Source organism: Eubalaena glacialis, chromosome 3 (assembly GCF_028564815.1).
Source record: "Eubalaena glacialis isolate mEubGla1 chromosome 3, mEubGla1.1.hap2.+ XY, whole genome shotgun sequence".
Taxonomy (NCBI): Eukaryota; Metazoa; Chordata; class Mammalia; order Artiodactyla; family Balaenidae; genus Eubalaena; species Eubalaena glacialis.
This window is the reverse complement of record NC_083718.1, coordinates 55,087,269-55,104,519: the sequence shown is the minus strand read 5'-3', so window position 1 is coordinate 55,104,519 and position 17,251 is coordinate 55,087,269. Positions and strand designations below refer to the sequence as shown.

General features: G+C 36.7%; 1 protein-coding gene across 3 annotated transcripts in view; it reads left to right on the top strand.

The window, feature by feature from the left end:
* Nucleotides 1-17,251, top strand: part of RASAL2 (RAS protein activator like 2) — a 376,664-nt gene that overhangs the window by 328,029 nt on the left and 31,384 nt on the right. For all 3 annotated transcript variants that reach the window (XM_061183077.1, XM_061183076.1, XM_061183078.1), the window contains 3 exons: nucleotides 11,799-11,952; nucleotides 13,884-13,982; nucleotides 14,868-15,422. In XM_061183077.1, the coding sequence (XP_061039060.1) occupies nucleotides 11,799-11,952; nucleotides 13,884-13,982; nucleotides 14,868-15,422 (808 nt within the window). The remainder of the gene's footprint in view (nucleotides 1-11,798; nucleotides 11,953-13,883; nucleotides 13,983-14,867; nucleotides 15,423-17,251) is intronic.

Sequence of the window (17,251 nt, the reverse complement as noted above, 5' to 3'; positions counted from 1 at the left end):
GTAAGTTTGGGAGACCAATTAGCAAAAAAAAAAGCTATTGTAGGAAATAAGAAAGGCTCTAAAGAGGGTAGTTGGCAGTGGGAATGAAGAGTCAGAGACAAGATAGGAGAAACATTTTAGAGGCAAAATCAATAGGATGTCACAAAGTCATCATTGTTCCAAAGCCATCTAATCAGATAAAAGCCAGTAAAGTGATTTCCTAGAATCAATATTGGCAGCATTTTCACATTAAAGCCATGTCATGTGGAAGGGTGTTGGGACAGGAGAAGACTCTGCTATTTCTGCCTTATATTGAAATGCACTTTGAAAAGTTTGAAAAACTAGGAAATGCTGAAAAAACGTGGTTATACAGCATTGTCAGGCATTCCAGGATTTCGAATGCCTGTCAGGTTGCCAACCTTGCTCTGGAAGTGCTACTTAAATTTACCAAGTCTTGAGGTAAAGATAAGCACATGGAATAGAATTTTCTCAACTCCTTCAAACGTCCTTCAAGTAAAAACCTTTGCAGTAATGTCTTCGATTCTGAGGCTCACTGACAAAGCATGGTTTTAAAGTAGTCTGCTTATTCTTTGTCAGGAGATACCTAAGAATAAGTGTAGTGTTCATTTGTAGGGTGTATACACTCAGCTTCTTGAGTTTCTCCTAATTAGAACTAATTTTTTAACTCTTTTTTTTTTTAAATTTGTATACTCACAAGAAGTTGTAGAGTCTTGCAAGCACTTCCCCCAGTAGTGATATAACTGTAGTGTAATATCAAAACCAGGTAATTGACATTGGTACAATACTGTTAACTAGACTACAGATTTTGTTTTTCACCAATTTTTATGTGCACTCATTTGTGTGTGTTTATAATTCTATGCAATTTAATCCTATGTATAGATTTGCATAACCACCACCACAATCAAGATACAGAATTATTCCATTACCAGAAAAGAACTCCCTCTGCTACTCTTTACAGTCATACCCACCTCCCCACACCCATCCCTGTCCCCTAGCAACCACTTTTTGTTTTCTACCTCTATGGTTTTGATATTTCAAGAATGTTATATAAATGGAATCATATAGTGTGTAGCCATTTAAGATTGGCTTTTTTTTTCACTAAATAAAATGCCCTTGAAATCCCTCCAAATTGTTGCATCTATCAATAGTTTGTTTCTTGTTATTGCTGAGTAGTATTCCATTTTATGGATGTATCAAAATTTGTTAACCAATCACCTACTGGAGAACATTGGTTTCTGATTTTTAGCTATTAGGAATAAAGCTGCTGTGAACAGTTGTGTACACATAAGTTTTCACTTCTCTGCAGTAAATACGCAAGCATGCAATTGCTGGGTTGTATGATACGTACTTGTTTAGGTTTAGAGGAAACTGCCGAACTATTTTCCAGAGTACCTGTACAATTTTACATTCCCACCAGCAATTTTTATGGGTTTTGTGTGTGTGTGTGTGTGTCCCAAGACATTTTCACCTCTGTTTTCTTTTAGAAGTTTTATGATTTTTAGCTTTTATATTTAGGTCTATGATCCATTTAGTTAATCCATGGTTACTCTAAATCAAAGGTCTTGACTCAGAGCCTATTGGTGTTCACTTCGAGACAGTAATCAAAACTGCATACTTACCCCATCCAAGCCAATTGCAGACAGTCTGCTTTTGGAGAAGGAAGTATTATAAACTACTTACTTCTCTCTTCGCATCTACTCTTCGCATCCAGCTTAACTACCCGTGGTTTTAGGTGCCCTCCAGATTTGGGGCAAGGGGAGAGACAGAAAGGAGGGGAAAGGGAATAAGAAAAGTTTTAGTACTATCTTAGCCTTCCATAATGCTCTCTGAGTCTGGCAGATGTTTAAAGCTGACTCTTCTATCATGAGATACTTTGAAGAATTCTTCAGAAATGTCTCATCTTTGAGGAACTCTTATCTATGGTTTTTTTGAGTTTCATGGGTACATTTCTATTCTAGGTGTTCACTTGCAACTCCTTCCACAGTTTCTAGGAAGGAATTTTTGCCGTTCTAGTCTTCACCCTTCCAATCCTCTGGTCTACAGGAAATATTCACACATCCTTTGCCCTGACAAACCTCTAGGAGTGCAGCCTAATCCAAAAGTATCAACTTGTGCTGTGCTACCAACAGTTAGTCATTTCTCATCCTCTAGATTTCCCAGATAAAATCAAACCCCACCTTGTATGCATTCCCTATCAATATCCCTTGTGTATGTTGGGGGCAGGGGGGGGATGGGAGGGATGAGCCTCACAGCTTTCTCCAAAAATTCTCTCTCACAAAATCCTTTCCCTTCTCCATACTCTCACCACTTTTTATAGTCCTGCTCTGACTGAGAGGTTCAAGGTAATGGAATCGGTTCCAAAACATTTCCTTTGTAGATTCTACAGTTTGGTACTTCACTGCGGCATGCACCTGTTTTATCTTAGAGTCTCAATTTGAAACTTCAATTTTAATATCTCATCACATATGTATATAATACTTTTACTAATCTATAATCTTGAGCATAACGTACAAAATGGAACATGGCTCTGTCCATTCCCTAACTCTCAGCATTATCTCCTACCACTCCTACCAGAAGTCCATCATTTACTTACTAAACTGTTTCATATTTCTCTACTTTTAACCTTGCTGCCCTCTCTATCCCAAATACCGTATCCTATTCCTACACCGTGTCCTTTGACAGGCTTACTTCTAATTCATACTTATGCAACAGTACCCAAGTCAGGAGTCATATGCTCCCTGACTTCTTTTCCTTGTTCTTCCTGTGCATCATTCTAGACTAAGCACCTACCCCATATACCCACCCATGGCCAACTGTATGCACCTTATTATAGGACTGACTGCTTTCTATTGAATTTATCTTTTCATGTTTCTGCTTACTGCAGCAGATGGGAAGCTCCGCAAGTGTACAATCTTTGTATCCCCACCCCCTACCACAATGCCTGTCCTATTAAGGAACTTAATTTCTTGGCCTGAAACAAAAGGGAAGAATCCAAACAAATTCCAAATAATAGAGAAGAAGAATCTCCTTCACTATGGTGTACTTGGATAGAATGACAACTTCTCAGAAATTATTGGATTCCAGGCCATTAATTAATCAATACAGCCTAGCTATAGATTATAGAGTTTCCCTTACTAGTGTTTACTGATATGGACCAGTTAAGGAGCCCTTAGTTTTGTGAACTAAAATCCAATTGAAGTTTCTAATTATGTCATGATAGCATTTTAAATTCGTTAGAATGCTTTATCTTAATAGAAAAAAATTATTTCCATACATTTATACCTTCTATCTTCATATTCTTCCAGCAAGGAATATATTTGGGAATAGCTATCCCAACCTAATAGTTTATATAAAATGAACTAATGCTTGTCATATCACTGTGAAAAACTCTGTTTGCAATGATAGTCCCATTTGTATGGTACTGTAGTTTATGAGATATTTGTAAAATCATAGATGATTGCGTTTGATTTTCACAATAACTATGGGAGGTATAGGAACAGAAATCATTATCCACGTTTTACAAATGAGATAACTGAGGTTTAGAAGGAATAAATTATTTGTTCCACGTCACATAGCTAGTGAGTGATTTGAGCTGACATGAATACGTAGGGCTTTTGGGTCCAAGTTGATTGCCTTTTCCATTATCCTCTTTGTTGCATGTGTTGATAGGAAGCCTAACCTGCTGAGGAAATGATTGAGAAAGAAGGAAAGATCAAAGGGAAAAGTCATGCACACACACATATGTATACACACAAACATATTCAAACAACAAATCTTAATAAGAGTAGAATACTATGCAGTAATAATTAGTGAGTCAATTTATGGTCATTGTATTTTCACAATTTGGTAGAATATAAAGCAGACTCCCTACTATGCTCCTATCATCTTCCCTTCCCTCCAAATCCAAGTGGTTTGGATGAAAAATTAAAATAGAATCAGTAAAAGAAAATATAGCTGGATTTCTTATGCTCTTGGAATGGAAGAACACTTTCTAAGCATAAACTGGGGGAAATAATTACAAACATGACAGAAAAAGTACTAATTTACTTAATTTACATAGTATTTATCAATACATATCAGTTAAGTTAAACAATTAGAAAAATGGTTTAAGAACATGAAATAACAGTTCATAATTCACAGAAAAGAGAACTGAGATTGCCAATATACATGTTTAAATGTCCTCAACCTCATAACTAAAGAAGTTCATACTAAAGCAATAGTATAGCAATGAAATACCCTTTTTTACCAATTATACTGGCAAAGATGTTTGAAGTTCAACCATATCTCATTTTGGTGATGTGTATAGAAACATGCACTATTAGTAGGACTTTAAATTGTTGCCATCTATTATGGAGGATAAATAGCAATATCAAAACTTTAAATGTATGTGCCCTTTGATCTAGCAGTTTCACATCTGGAAATTTAAAGCATGAATACATGCACATGTGCTTCAAGGTATATGTACTAAGATACTTTTTGAACCTCGGTGGTGATCACCAAAAAAAAAGAGAAAAGAAAAGAGACTTAGATGGTCATCAAGGATTGGTTAAACTTCTATAGGCCCATATAAGGGAATACAGTGATCATTAAAAAGCAGCAATTTATATCTATATGTTCCAGTGTAGACAAGTTTCCAAAATATACTCTTAAGGAAAAAAAGTATGGTAGAATCTCATTTGTATGTGTATACATACATACACACACACACATACACACACATATATGTATATGTATAATATTTGGTTGTCTGTGTACAAAAAATTTCTGAGAGGGGTCACAAAAATCATTAATAGTATTTTCCGTAGGAGATTGAGGGAGGTACCCTTATTTTTATTTTTCACCTTCTGTCCTTCTGAGCTCTTGCCATTTATTACCAAAAGCATTTATTACTTTATTATTTAAGGGGAAAAAATGATTAATTAGAGAAAACCTCCTTCAATCCCATTTCAACCTCATGCCTCCCTGTAGCTGTTTCCCAGTTGCCACCTCTTCACCATCAGACTTTATGAGTTAGTCTCCACTTTCTCATATGCTATTCATTTTCTCAACCGTCTGGAGTCTCATTTTTGTCCTCGTCATTTCACTGAAACTGCTACAATTATCTCCAATTATCTCTCAGTTCATATACCCAATGGCTACTGTTAATATTTTAACACACTCTATCTTCTACAGTAATGGACAGTCCATCCTTTTTAAGAGTTCTCTTCCCTGGGCTTTTATGATACTTGAGTCTCCTGGTTTTCCTTCTGTCTTTCAGATTCTTCAGTCTCTTCTGTCAGTTTTGTAGATTTAAATGTTAACATTTCTCAGGTTATTTTCTTAGGACCTTTTCTCAGTCTACATGTTCTATTTCAGTATTCACATTGTCTTAGTCTGTTGAGACTGCAGTAATAAAACATCATAGACTAGATAGCTTATAATCAACAGAAATTTATTTCTCACAGTTCTGGAGGCTAGGAAGTCCAAGATCAAGGTTCTGGCAGATTCAGTGTCTGGTAGGGACCTGCTTCCTGGTTCAAAAGACTTCCCTTTCTCTGTGTCCTCAGATGGGGGAATGGGTGATGGATCTCTTTGGGGTCCATTTTATAAAGGCACTAATCCCCTTCACGAGGGCTCCACCCCCCTGACCTGATCACCTCCCAAAGTTCACACTTCCTGATACAATCACATTGGAGGTTAGCATTTCAACATAAATTTGGGGGTGAGACATTCAGTCTGTGGCAAACATCTACTCCCATAGGAACCTCAAACTTGTACTAATCTTGATTTTATTTCCCCCCTTGCTTCAACCAACATTGCCTCTCACTTCCCATCTCTGTAAAGGACATTACCATCTTTCTACCCAGTGGCTCAACCTTGACTCTACCCTCTCCCTGATGCCTCCAGCATTGCAGTCATTAAGGCCTATTTACCGCCTAATACCCCCAAATCCATCCACTTCTGTATTTCTGCTGCTCTAGTTTGTGATCTTTACTCAGGTTACTATCATAACTATGAACCAGCCTCTAAGTCTTTCATTATTTCTCTCTCCTCTGTGTACCCCTCTCTTTCTCCACTTTTTAGCCAAAGTATACTCTTGCCAAGGCACACATCTGATCATGTCATTCACCTTCTACCACCCACAACCTTTCTATGTCCATCCACTGGCCTTGTGATCAAATTGGAACACCCACGTTACTACGGGTCCCATCATGGTATCTCTCAAGCCTCATTATTCCCCATGCCTCTTCTCTCAGCCCCAACACACATCCACACTGCACTAGAGCCACACTGCTGAATTCTTTTCAGTTCCTCAAACACCCCAGATTTGTATGTTCTCACTACAGGCCTTCTCACATGCTGGCCATTCCCTCTAGAACGCTCAGTACCTCCACATCTGCATAGAGCTAATTCCACTCCATCCTTAAGTTCACAACTTCACATTACTTTTACCTCCAAGAAACTTTCTTTGAATCCCCAGCTGAAGATCCAGGGCCCCTACTAAGTGCCCACAGAGCCACTATTGCATCCTTTTTCCTAGTTTAGGGATGATTAAGAAGTAAATGTCATTGAACTTCATCAGTGTCTAACTTTCTTTCTTTTTTTTTTTTTTTTTTTTTTTTTTTGGCCTCGTGGCGCAGCTTGTGGGATCTTAGTTCCCCGACCAGGAATTGAACCCATGCCCTTGGCAGTGAAAGCGCAGAGTCTTAACCACTGGACCGCCAGGGAATTCCCTCTAACTTTTTTACCCTCTTTTCACCCATACTTAATTTTATGGTAACGATGAGGCTGAAAGCCTAAATTCAGAAAAAAAGGAAAAAAAAACTAATCTTTCCACTCACTCTTACACTAGTAAGTATGTTAATTGAGTGGTTTATGAGTGTGGTTTGGTTTAGTTTCATGGGTTTTTTTTTAATTCAGTATAGTTGTGTTTACATTGAATTTGTTTAATAGGCATTAGTAGATTTTATTCCATTTGCAATTTAAGAACAAAAAAAGGTGTATTACAATATGGTACAGTTTCTGTAAGGAGATTGTTCCCTAGTGTCTGTCATATTGGAAGCTGGTTGAGTTTTCTGCCCTTCAGAACATGTTTTAATATTTATAATCTTTATAATCTAATTTTTATATTTATAATCTAATCTTTATAATCTAATCTTTAATATTTATAATCTAATGTGCCTGTCTTCATTGTCTGTATACATGTATATGTACCAAAATAGGTTGAATGTCGTTTTTGACCGTGATGATAAATTTCCTTACCATGAGTTTAAGTGAAAACTCAGACTGACAGACATCCTTCTTTACCATTAGCAGCTGGGCTCCTTAGACCATCCTGTCAGAGGCTGAGAGCAGAGAGAAGGAAGATCAGCGGTATATGTTACGTTTCCATAATAGCTTTTTGTGTGAGTGGTTGTATGGTATTTTTTTAAGTAAACATAAAAACCAGTGAGTAGTATAAGCAGTAGGGACTGGCTTTAACTGCAGCAGGTAAATCAGTGCAGCTAGGGCTGTCAGGATCCTCGGGGGGACATTTTTTTAGCACACAAGCAGAACTCTGATGAATGAGCTCTTATTTCTTTCTTTCTTTTCTTTTTTTTTTTTTTAAATACAGGTAGGGAAAGCTTTATATTCAGTAGTATAGGAAAGGATCTGCTCTTTCAAACAGAAAACATCAGTTGGATAGTTTCACAGATACCAGGTTGAAAAACAATAAAATCTGGGGAGCAAGTAAAGCTGCCTTTTTCCCAAAGTGAAAGCTCAGATGCAACTTTTAAAAAACTGATTAGACCCTTTGTAAGTTTATTGGTAGAGTATTAGGATACCAAATTTTATTAATTTCTACCTGGGAAATTTTCAAACCAGGTAGAGTGCCTTAGGAACACATACTGGTGAATACAAACATATATTGCTGTACTCAGTTTATGGCTGAGCTGTCTTTCCAAGAACTCAGCAAAGCAGTCTAGAATCATAACTGCCATGCCAAGTAGAAATTCACCTGCACTGGAGTACAGGATTTTGTGTGGCAATAAGCATTTTTTTCAGTTATATTTTTAATTAAAAGTTTCCCACATTTGGAACTGAATCTGTAAAAATGTGGCAGATTGAGCTAGCACGTCCAAGCACCACTGGTGCTTTGGGGGAAGTATGCTTTTTAAAAAATTGGATGGTTGAGCTGGGAAAAATCCAGCTGTTTTACTTAACATTGCACTTAATCAGAGTTCTTTGACTCTCTTTTTTTCTTCAGTGAATCCAGTGGTGTGTGTGTTGGCTCCTCACCCCCAACCCCTTCACTTTTGTCTTTTAAGATTGATTTCAGATAGTGATGTGGGTTAAAGCAATATAATATTAATTCACTGTAGTGGGTAATAGAAAGCTATTCCTGCCTTGTAGTTTCTCTCTTAAATAGGTCAGAAGCAGCAGGTAATCTTCATCAGCAAAGCAATTAGATTTTTAACCCTTACCTATCACATTGAGCCCTGAATTATTACATGGTGTTTGGGATGATGGGGGTTGGGGAGTAGAGGTGCAGGGATCGGGAAGAGAACCAGTAGTCAAGGGATTCACAACGTCCACTTTTGAGGTTAGTTTCCTTGATGGCCATTGTCAGATTGGACTGGGAAACGTCGTTTTAAACTCCTATTTTTCTCTCGATAAATCCACATTCTGCTTTCCATTAGAGAAGTAAACTGTAGTGCCATACAGAACTGCTAAAACTCTGATTAGCAGATCTAAGAAAAATCAACTCATAGGAAGGTACAGGAGGAGGTAAACATGATTAGAGAGGACTTGGGCTTACTAATGCTATTATATAGAAATATTTGCACAGATTATGCCTCCCCACCGCTGCCACTCCCAGGCTGCTTGATCTTCCTGTTTACTGTAATCCTGCTTCTCTGGGAATTACTTCTGTCTTCTCCAAGTCACTTTCTTCCCAATACAGGAAGGGCTTGCTTATTTTTTCATTAGCAATGTTGAACATATTAGCAACTTTGGTGTTCAGTTCATGGGCATCAGTGTGTATATACACACAAACATACATAAATGCTGAACAACAGGAGACCCTGAACTATATATATTAACAGCTGAAATTTCCATAACCAGGAAGAATTTTGAATTCTAATTCCAGGCGGCTTGGTTATGATATCTGTTTAATGGCTGTATTTGGAAGTTAAACCTGAGTATCAAAATGACATTTGTTCAGCACTGGAAATACAGTGAATAAAGAAAATTATCCAACTCTCTCTGAAAGAAAAAAAAATGTAACTCAGATAAGTTAATGAAAATAATACCTAGAAACATTAAACTAGGGTAAGCACTGCAAAGGAAATAAAACGGATGTGAGAGAAAGATTGTACTTGCAAGGTGGGATGTGGCAAATACCTTTTAGTAGCGGGCTGGGGATCATCTAGCAAACATCTAAAGCTTCGCAGCTTCGTTCTCTAGCAGAGTTAAGAGATTCTCCTCCACCCCCAGAGTTGCCTCAGTTTTTTTCCTACAGCTTTTGACTCCCGAAATTGTTCATGGAAATGGGTGGGGCCTCGCCATTCCTTCCTTTCTGTCTTAAAATGGTCACATTTGCAGAGCATGCTCCTTGAGTCCTTCAAGCTGCAGCTTCTCCCAGCTGCCTTTGGCTCTAATCTCCTTATAGGTGTAGCACCATGGCAACAGGCCCAGCCTAGAGCCCAGGAACCTTGTTTGTGTTACCTGAGGGGCTGGATGCAGCCTGAGGAAGAGAAGAATATTACCTGTCCTGCAGCCTATTTGGAAGATGACTTCATGTTCTGTTATATGTGTTTCTGTTCTGCTTCTACTGAAGACTTGAAATTACACCTGGAAAACATTTATCCAGAGATGTTATCAGTAACCGAAGGCAGCAGGGGAAACCATCTTCTATTGGTTCTTGTCTCCTAAAGAGTTGTTTTCTGAGATGTAGTTCAGAAAGTGATTTGCTGTACCGTGACATGTGGCACCGCTATGATTTGGGGGTGCACTGCAAGATGGCTGTACAGTTGCTTCATGTAGGTAGACATTTATTTGGTTTGAGATAAAATTAATTTATGTTTTAGAATATTTTCCTAAAGAATTTAAAACATAAAAGTAAGCCTTATTTTGTACCTCCTATTTTAAATATGCCTTCATCTTCCCTGTTGAGAGGCTCACTCCCAGAGCAGGATAGCCTTTTCCCCTACAAGCAACTCCTCCTGGGAAAAACGGGCTGGAACTGTTGTTTCATATGTGTTTAGAAAAGATTACAGTATCCTGTTGCCTCAACCAGGCTTCCTATGAAGCATATTGGGAAAGGTTGTATGGTAATTACATTAAAATTTGTTTTTGCATTTAGTTATTTATAGTTGATATGCTCTGTTGACAGTATATAACATGTCATTGTCTTATCCAGTAGAACAAAAGGAAATAAATGTGGAGCCATTACATTGTTATATTTTTAGGTACAAAACATTAGGTGGCTTTTGTGCATCCTTTGTATTATCAATGGTAAATATAATTATTGACTTTTTGACCGTAAAAAGATTGCTGAACATTAGAACACACATTTTTGTGTGTGGAAAGAAGAATGGACTAAGGTCCTATTGCTTAAGATGTTTTCTACTGTATGGAGTTTGATTAAACAGTGTTAGAATGGAAACAGAAGGGTAAGAGCAGCCTTTGGTACTAGTTTCCTATATCTCATTACTTTATAATTTAACTGAAAGCTACTCTGGCATTAAGTATTTTGGTTCCTTTTTAAGTTAACATGGTTATTTCAAGGAAATGAATGAAGCTGCTTATTTAATGTGTTTTACAAAAACAAATGTCTTTCCACAAGGCATTTCTTTTTATCCCTATTACTAGGTACTTCTGCTTGAAATATATGCATTTAACTCCGGGTGTTTCAGTCAATAAATACTATAATTATTGAGTAAAACTGCATAGCTACCCAGTTCTGGATTCAAGAATATTGTGTTTTATATTGTTTGGCTTCATTGATTCTTCCAAGGGGAAGGCAGTGAAGTACTAGCTCCTGTAGTGACAAGAGTCATGCTTCCCCTCATTCCTTTTTAAACAACTAGGGGACAAAATCAACCAGAATGCCTGAACGGTGTTGACAAAGGTCTGTTCTTCTAGTTTGAACATTTCTTTTCAGGGTGGGAAGTTTCTTCAAGGCATTTTACTCTTTATTCATATTTGTACAGTAAAGCCTAGATAGAACCAAGAGCTTGCCAGAAAAGAATTCCATATAGAGATGGAAATCAGACCTTTGGAAAAGCAGGGTCTTGTGCTGAAAAGTTTGGCTTTGATTCTGGGTTTGTGTATGCGTGTTTATTCTGCCAAAGCAGAAGGAAACAGAATGAGGGTTCAGTCACTGCTATTTTGTCACTGATAGTAGAGGATAAAGCTATAGCATGGAAAAAAAAAAAAGAAAAAGAAACGATATGTCTTTTGATAACACCTTTGCATAAAAAAAAATGTGTAAGATAACCTTAGATGATATATATTTCTCCATCTCCAACACAGGAATGAGGATAAAAACAATGTCTGTGGTGGAGCTTCAAGCTCCCTTGAGACTAGTAAAATTATAGTACATTTTTGTGTTTTGTTGAAAAAAGAAAGTGTACACACAGACACAAATATGTATGTGGTTTATCTGTGCCACATGAATATGGTCCTATTATTATTGTTACAGATTAACTGTTAATTTGCTCATTTATTTTCCTCTTAGGCATTTATACATTTGGTTAAGCCTCCATTGCGTTTGACCTTTATTTTCTTGTTGGCCAAGTAGTTACACTACCATAAATATCTTTTTCTACTTTTAGGTCTCGTGGGCTGCCTAAACTAAAAGAGTCACGTTCCCATGAATCCCTGCTGAGCCCATGCAGTGCAGTGGAATGTCTGGATCTTGGTAGAGGGGAGCCCGTATCAGTGAAGCCACTCCATAGCAGCATCCTTGGACAAGACTTCTGCTTTGAGGTAGAAAAGTGTAGGAAAAAGGAAGAGTAGTTAGACAACAAAGAGATTTTCTATCCAGTATTCTTGTGATCACATTACTGTAGTATTGATGATTTGATCATCTTAACTGGTTTTCAGTTGCTGAAAATTACCTACTTACAGGGGAAAAATTGGAAATCTGCTAATCTGATTATGTTAGTGATTAAAGTTATTAATGATGGCTTCTCATTCCTTTTGGGCTTGTCTGCTTTCAAAATAAATGAGTTCTTCCACTCAGTGCTCTGTGGTGACCTAAATGGGAAGGAAATCCAAAAAAGAGGATATATGTATACATATAGCTGATTCACTTCGCTGTACAGCAGAAACTAACACAACATTGTAAAACAACTATACCCCAATTTTTAAAAAATAAATAAATAAATGGGTTCTTAGCGCATTCTCAGCAGAGGTCACAAGATTAATAATAACTTATTGTTAGTATTTTAATTTTTTAGTATTGATAAAGATATCACACAATATGTTATTATTTTTCTCCTGAAAGCCAAACCCCCCAATTTTAATGATCCTTTTGAGGAAATTGACTAAAACCATAATTTTTCTAACTAAAACACGGGCAGTTCAAGATCTGGGACCATGTCTTATTTATTTTTGTAATCCCCAGCACTTAGCCCAGTCCCTGGCACATTGCAAGTGCCTAACTTCTTCAGTGAACAAATTGCCCTTCACCAGAAAATTATCATCATCACCTTTTATAAGGTAATTTCCCCCTCCCAAAGTAAATGTACACAATTGGCCATTTGCAAATTTAATTTCAAAACCATCCATATACTTGTTAGGGTTATGATTTAATTAATGAGCACAAACTTACAAAGTTATTAGTGATGAGTCCTATGTTAGATATTGTAGAAGTTGAAAGATGTTTTATACCTTTTCTTATGGACCTGCACTATCCAACAGAAATACAGTGCAAGCCACATGTGTAATTTTAAATTTTATTAAACCCAAATGTTACCACTTCTAACATGGAACTAAAAATTATCAATGAAACTTTCTACATTCTTTTTTTAAAAACTGAATCTTCAAAATCTGGTGTATATTGTACACTTATAGCACATCTCAGTTTGGACTAGTATTTCAGGTGCTCACTAGCCACGTGTGGTTAATAGCTACCATATTAGACAGAATGTAACATCTGATCTGATTCACTAGGTTATAATCTGAGATTAAGTTAATATGTGAACCACTTTAGCAATTTGGACAGGTCATTTATTGGTGTTCTTTTGTATAAAAGTCACTTGAACTTTGCCATATTTGTAGAGTTCAGTTCAACGGATTGTATGCCCAGCCAGGTGTTAGGTTCTAGGCATAGAGACAACATGCTTCATTTTTAAAGGACATTGATAATAATCGTCAGGCTAACCTAATTAAATGATTGGCAATCAGACTGGTTGCCTAGTAGAAGAGAAATGGGTTCCAAAGTAATTCAATACTGGTAACTCTTTTCAGTTTCACATAGTAGCCTTCTGTAACATTATAATGAAGGCAGTCCCAAGAAATAAGTTGTTTTAGAGACCTTCTTCCCTTTTTAGTTATTTTTATTAACTCAGAATTGAGCATATTTATTTGCAGGTAATTTTTAAAGGTTTAAGTTTAATTAAAGGTTTTTAGTTTTGTTCTTTCTAAACTGTAGGCCAGTTTTAGGTTCCTGAGCTGAATTCTCAATGGCCTTTGTCTTCATACCTGCATTCTAGTAGATGCTAACTAGATAACAAAGCAAAAAGTGAATGTGGATGTACATATGGATATCATAAAACCAGCAAATATAATTTTGGTTACCATGTAGTATAATATGGGTTCATAGCATATTTCTAACTCTTAAATGATACAACTAGGAAGATAGAGACCCCAAGCCCTGTATTTCCTTTTCCTTATCTCTAATCTTTATGTTGAAGGTTACCTACTTAAGTGGAAGTAAATGCTTCAGCTGTAACTCCGCTTCAGAGAGGGATAAGTGGATGGAAAACCTTCGCAGGACAGTTCAACCAAATAAGGTAATAGTGGATTTGAATGTCCAAAAAATGTATAACTCTATAAGCAGTAAGTTGATTGAAGGTAAATAGAGTAATAATACCTTAAATTTTATAGAACTTTTAAACACATATACATTTTGTCCTTTTATGCTCAAAATAATCTTATTACAGATAGTATCATGATTTTACCAGTGTGGATAAGAGCAGCGGTCCCCAACCTTTTTGGCACCAGGGACCAGTCTCATGGAAGACAATTTTTCCACGGACGGTGGGGGCGGGGGGGTTTTGGGATGATTCAAGTGCATTACATTTATTGTGTACTGTATTTCTATTATTATATTGTAATATATAGTGAAATAATTATACAACTCACCATAATGCTGATAGGAGGCGGAGCTCAGGCTGTCGTGTGAGCGATGGGGAGCGGCTGTAAATACAGAGGAAGCTTCACTCGCTTGCCCGCTGGCTCACCTCCTGCTGTGCAGCCCAGTTCCTAACAGGCCACAGACCGGTACCAGTCCGTGGCCTGGGGGTTAGGGACCCCTAGATAAGAGGACTCAGAGAAGTTAAGTCACTTGACCAAGTGAGAAGCTAGTACAAGACAGAAATGGGACTAGAACACAAGTTTCTTAATTACTTATCTCTATTTTATTTGCAGAAAGCTAATTCAGTTGCCACAAGACTGGCTATATGAAAACTTACAGGATGATATTTTTTTAACCCAAGTAAAATAGAATGTATGTGGCTCTCTGAGAGCTTGCTATTATCTTGAACAATGAGATAGCAATCCCCTTCATTATTTTTTGACTGCCCTTAATGAAGTACATAGCATCACCTACTTTAAGAGGAAAATGTTGTCTTTCTGGGATTTCAACTCTCAAACACAACTTTCTTACTTCTTTATAGGACAATTGCAGACGAGCTGAAAACGTTCTCCGTTTATGGATTATTGAAGCCAAGGACCTTGCCCCTAAAAAGAAATATTTCTGTGAACTGTGCCTTGATGATACCCTCTTTGCTCGTACAACCAGCAAGACCAAAGCAGACAATATTTTCTGGGGTGAACATTTTGAGTTCTACAGTCTTCCACCTCTTCATAGCATCACAGTTCACATTTATAAAGATGTGGAAAAAAAGAAAAAAAAAGACAAGAATAATTATGTAGGGCTAGTCAATATCCCCACTGCCAGTGTGACTGGTCGCCAATTTGTAGAAAAGTGGTACCCAGTGAGTACACCTACACCCAACAAAGGAAAGACAGGAGGACCTTCTATTCGGATTAAATCACGTTTCCAAACTATCACCATTCTGCCTATGGAGCAATACAAAGAGTTTGCAGAATTTGTCACCAGCAACTACACCATGTTGTGTTCTGTTCTTGAACCAGTAATTAGTGTGAGAAATAAAGAAGAGTTGGCCTGTGCCTTAGTGCACATTCTTCAAAGTACTGGCAGAGCCAAGGTAAGTGGAAAAGGAGGGTTGCATTACCCAAAATCTCCTCCCTACCTTTTATGAAGAAACAAGCACATGTTTACTGTGGAGATTCAAATTAGAGAAATATGCTTTGCTAATGGTCAAAAAAAAAAAAAAAAAAAAAGAATTAGGAAGGAAACCTATTAGTGGTTCTTAGATCCAGAAAAGATGGAGATTATAAAAGTGAAGAAGTAAAATGGAGACTAACAAGTATTTATTTAAAGTTTATTTGCATGAAATAGAGATACTGCAGCTAGCTCTTTATTGTCTGACAAAATAAATGGTAGGATTGGTGGATAATCCCACAATATGTTCAGGATTATTTATCTTTAGTTCTGGAGTGTGTTGTATGATGGTTTTATTCCTCACTATATTTTAAATTAAGATTGACTCATGACTGTACCCCCCTAGTCACAGAATGAGGTATTCCAGAAGCATGCTGGTCATTAGCAAGAGTCTTCATGAGATTAACATCTAAATTTGGAATTAAAATACCAAGGGATGTTATTTAATTGTTAGCTGTCTCATGATAACCTTATCTCAATTCATTCTGGATAGAAGTAAAAGTTCAGGAAGATAGAGAGAAATATACTAATTGTATAAAGAACACTAAACAAATGATAGAGTCTTTTTTTTTTAATTTTTATTGGAGTATAGTTGATTTACAATGTGTTAGTTTCAGATGTAACAATTGATAGAGTCTTTGATCAGCCTGAACTGTGGTAATTATCACCTCTGTGAGGCATATTCACTTAACTAGGCTAACTCTCCATTATATTATATGCAAATTGGGCATGGTAAAATTGTATTTTAGATCTAGAGGAGTTCACAGCTAGAATAATTTATGTAGAACTGAACAATAAAATAAAGCGTTTTTAAAATTTCTTGATACAAATCAGAATATATCAAATATTCAATATTTAGTCCCTTATTTAACTGCCCTCCTACTGATTATCCTTTTGGTGTTTGAATTTACTAATAATAATTTTGAGCTTTCTGGTGTTAAAAAAGGTGTCGTTGAAATTTTGAGTCTCATCTTTGAAATTGTATGGATATGTTCTTTCTGTTCTTCATTTGCTCAGGGTTCAAGGATATATGTAGGATTTTTAAACAGCTTTATTGAGGTACAATTTACATATCATAAACTATACCCATTTAAAGTGAAAAATTCAGTGAGTTTTGACAGATTATGCACCCATGGAAACCACAGCAATCAAGATACAGAATGTTACCATCAGCCCCAAGTTTCTTCCTGACCCTTAGCACAAGAGTTTTAGTAGTGACTCCTAAGTCTACAACTCTTTTACAGTGTTGATCTATCCTGGAATAAATCCCATTCATGTTTAAAATGCTTAATTTTAAAATAAAAGTAAATCAGCATGTTCCCTCTGTTTTTGATTTTGGAGACTTTGAAATATCCAGTGAATATATAACATTCAAAATACAGGATGTTATCACATTTCAAATTGAACAACAGTAAACAATGAACTTTAAATCAAGTTCCTTAAGACTGTTGAGAAATGAAGCAGTTATTTCTTAAGGGCTTTATTTCTCCTTATGCCTTCCTTCGCTATGGATGGATGGATGGATGGACGGATGGATGGATGGGGATACATACATACATACAAACAAATATAATCAGCCTAGAAAATGAGTTCAGATGGTTAGTTCAAGAAATTTCATGTTGATACTATGGACCAATTTGTAACCATTATATATTGAATGCCTAATATGTGTCAGAAGCTGTTAAATGCTGGAAATATAGAGGTGAATAAAAATAGACACTGTCTTTGGTCTCATGGGACTCACAGTCTTCT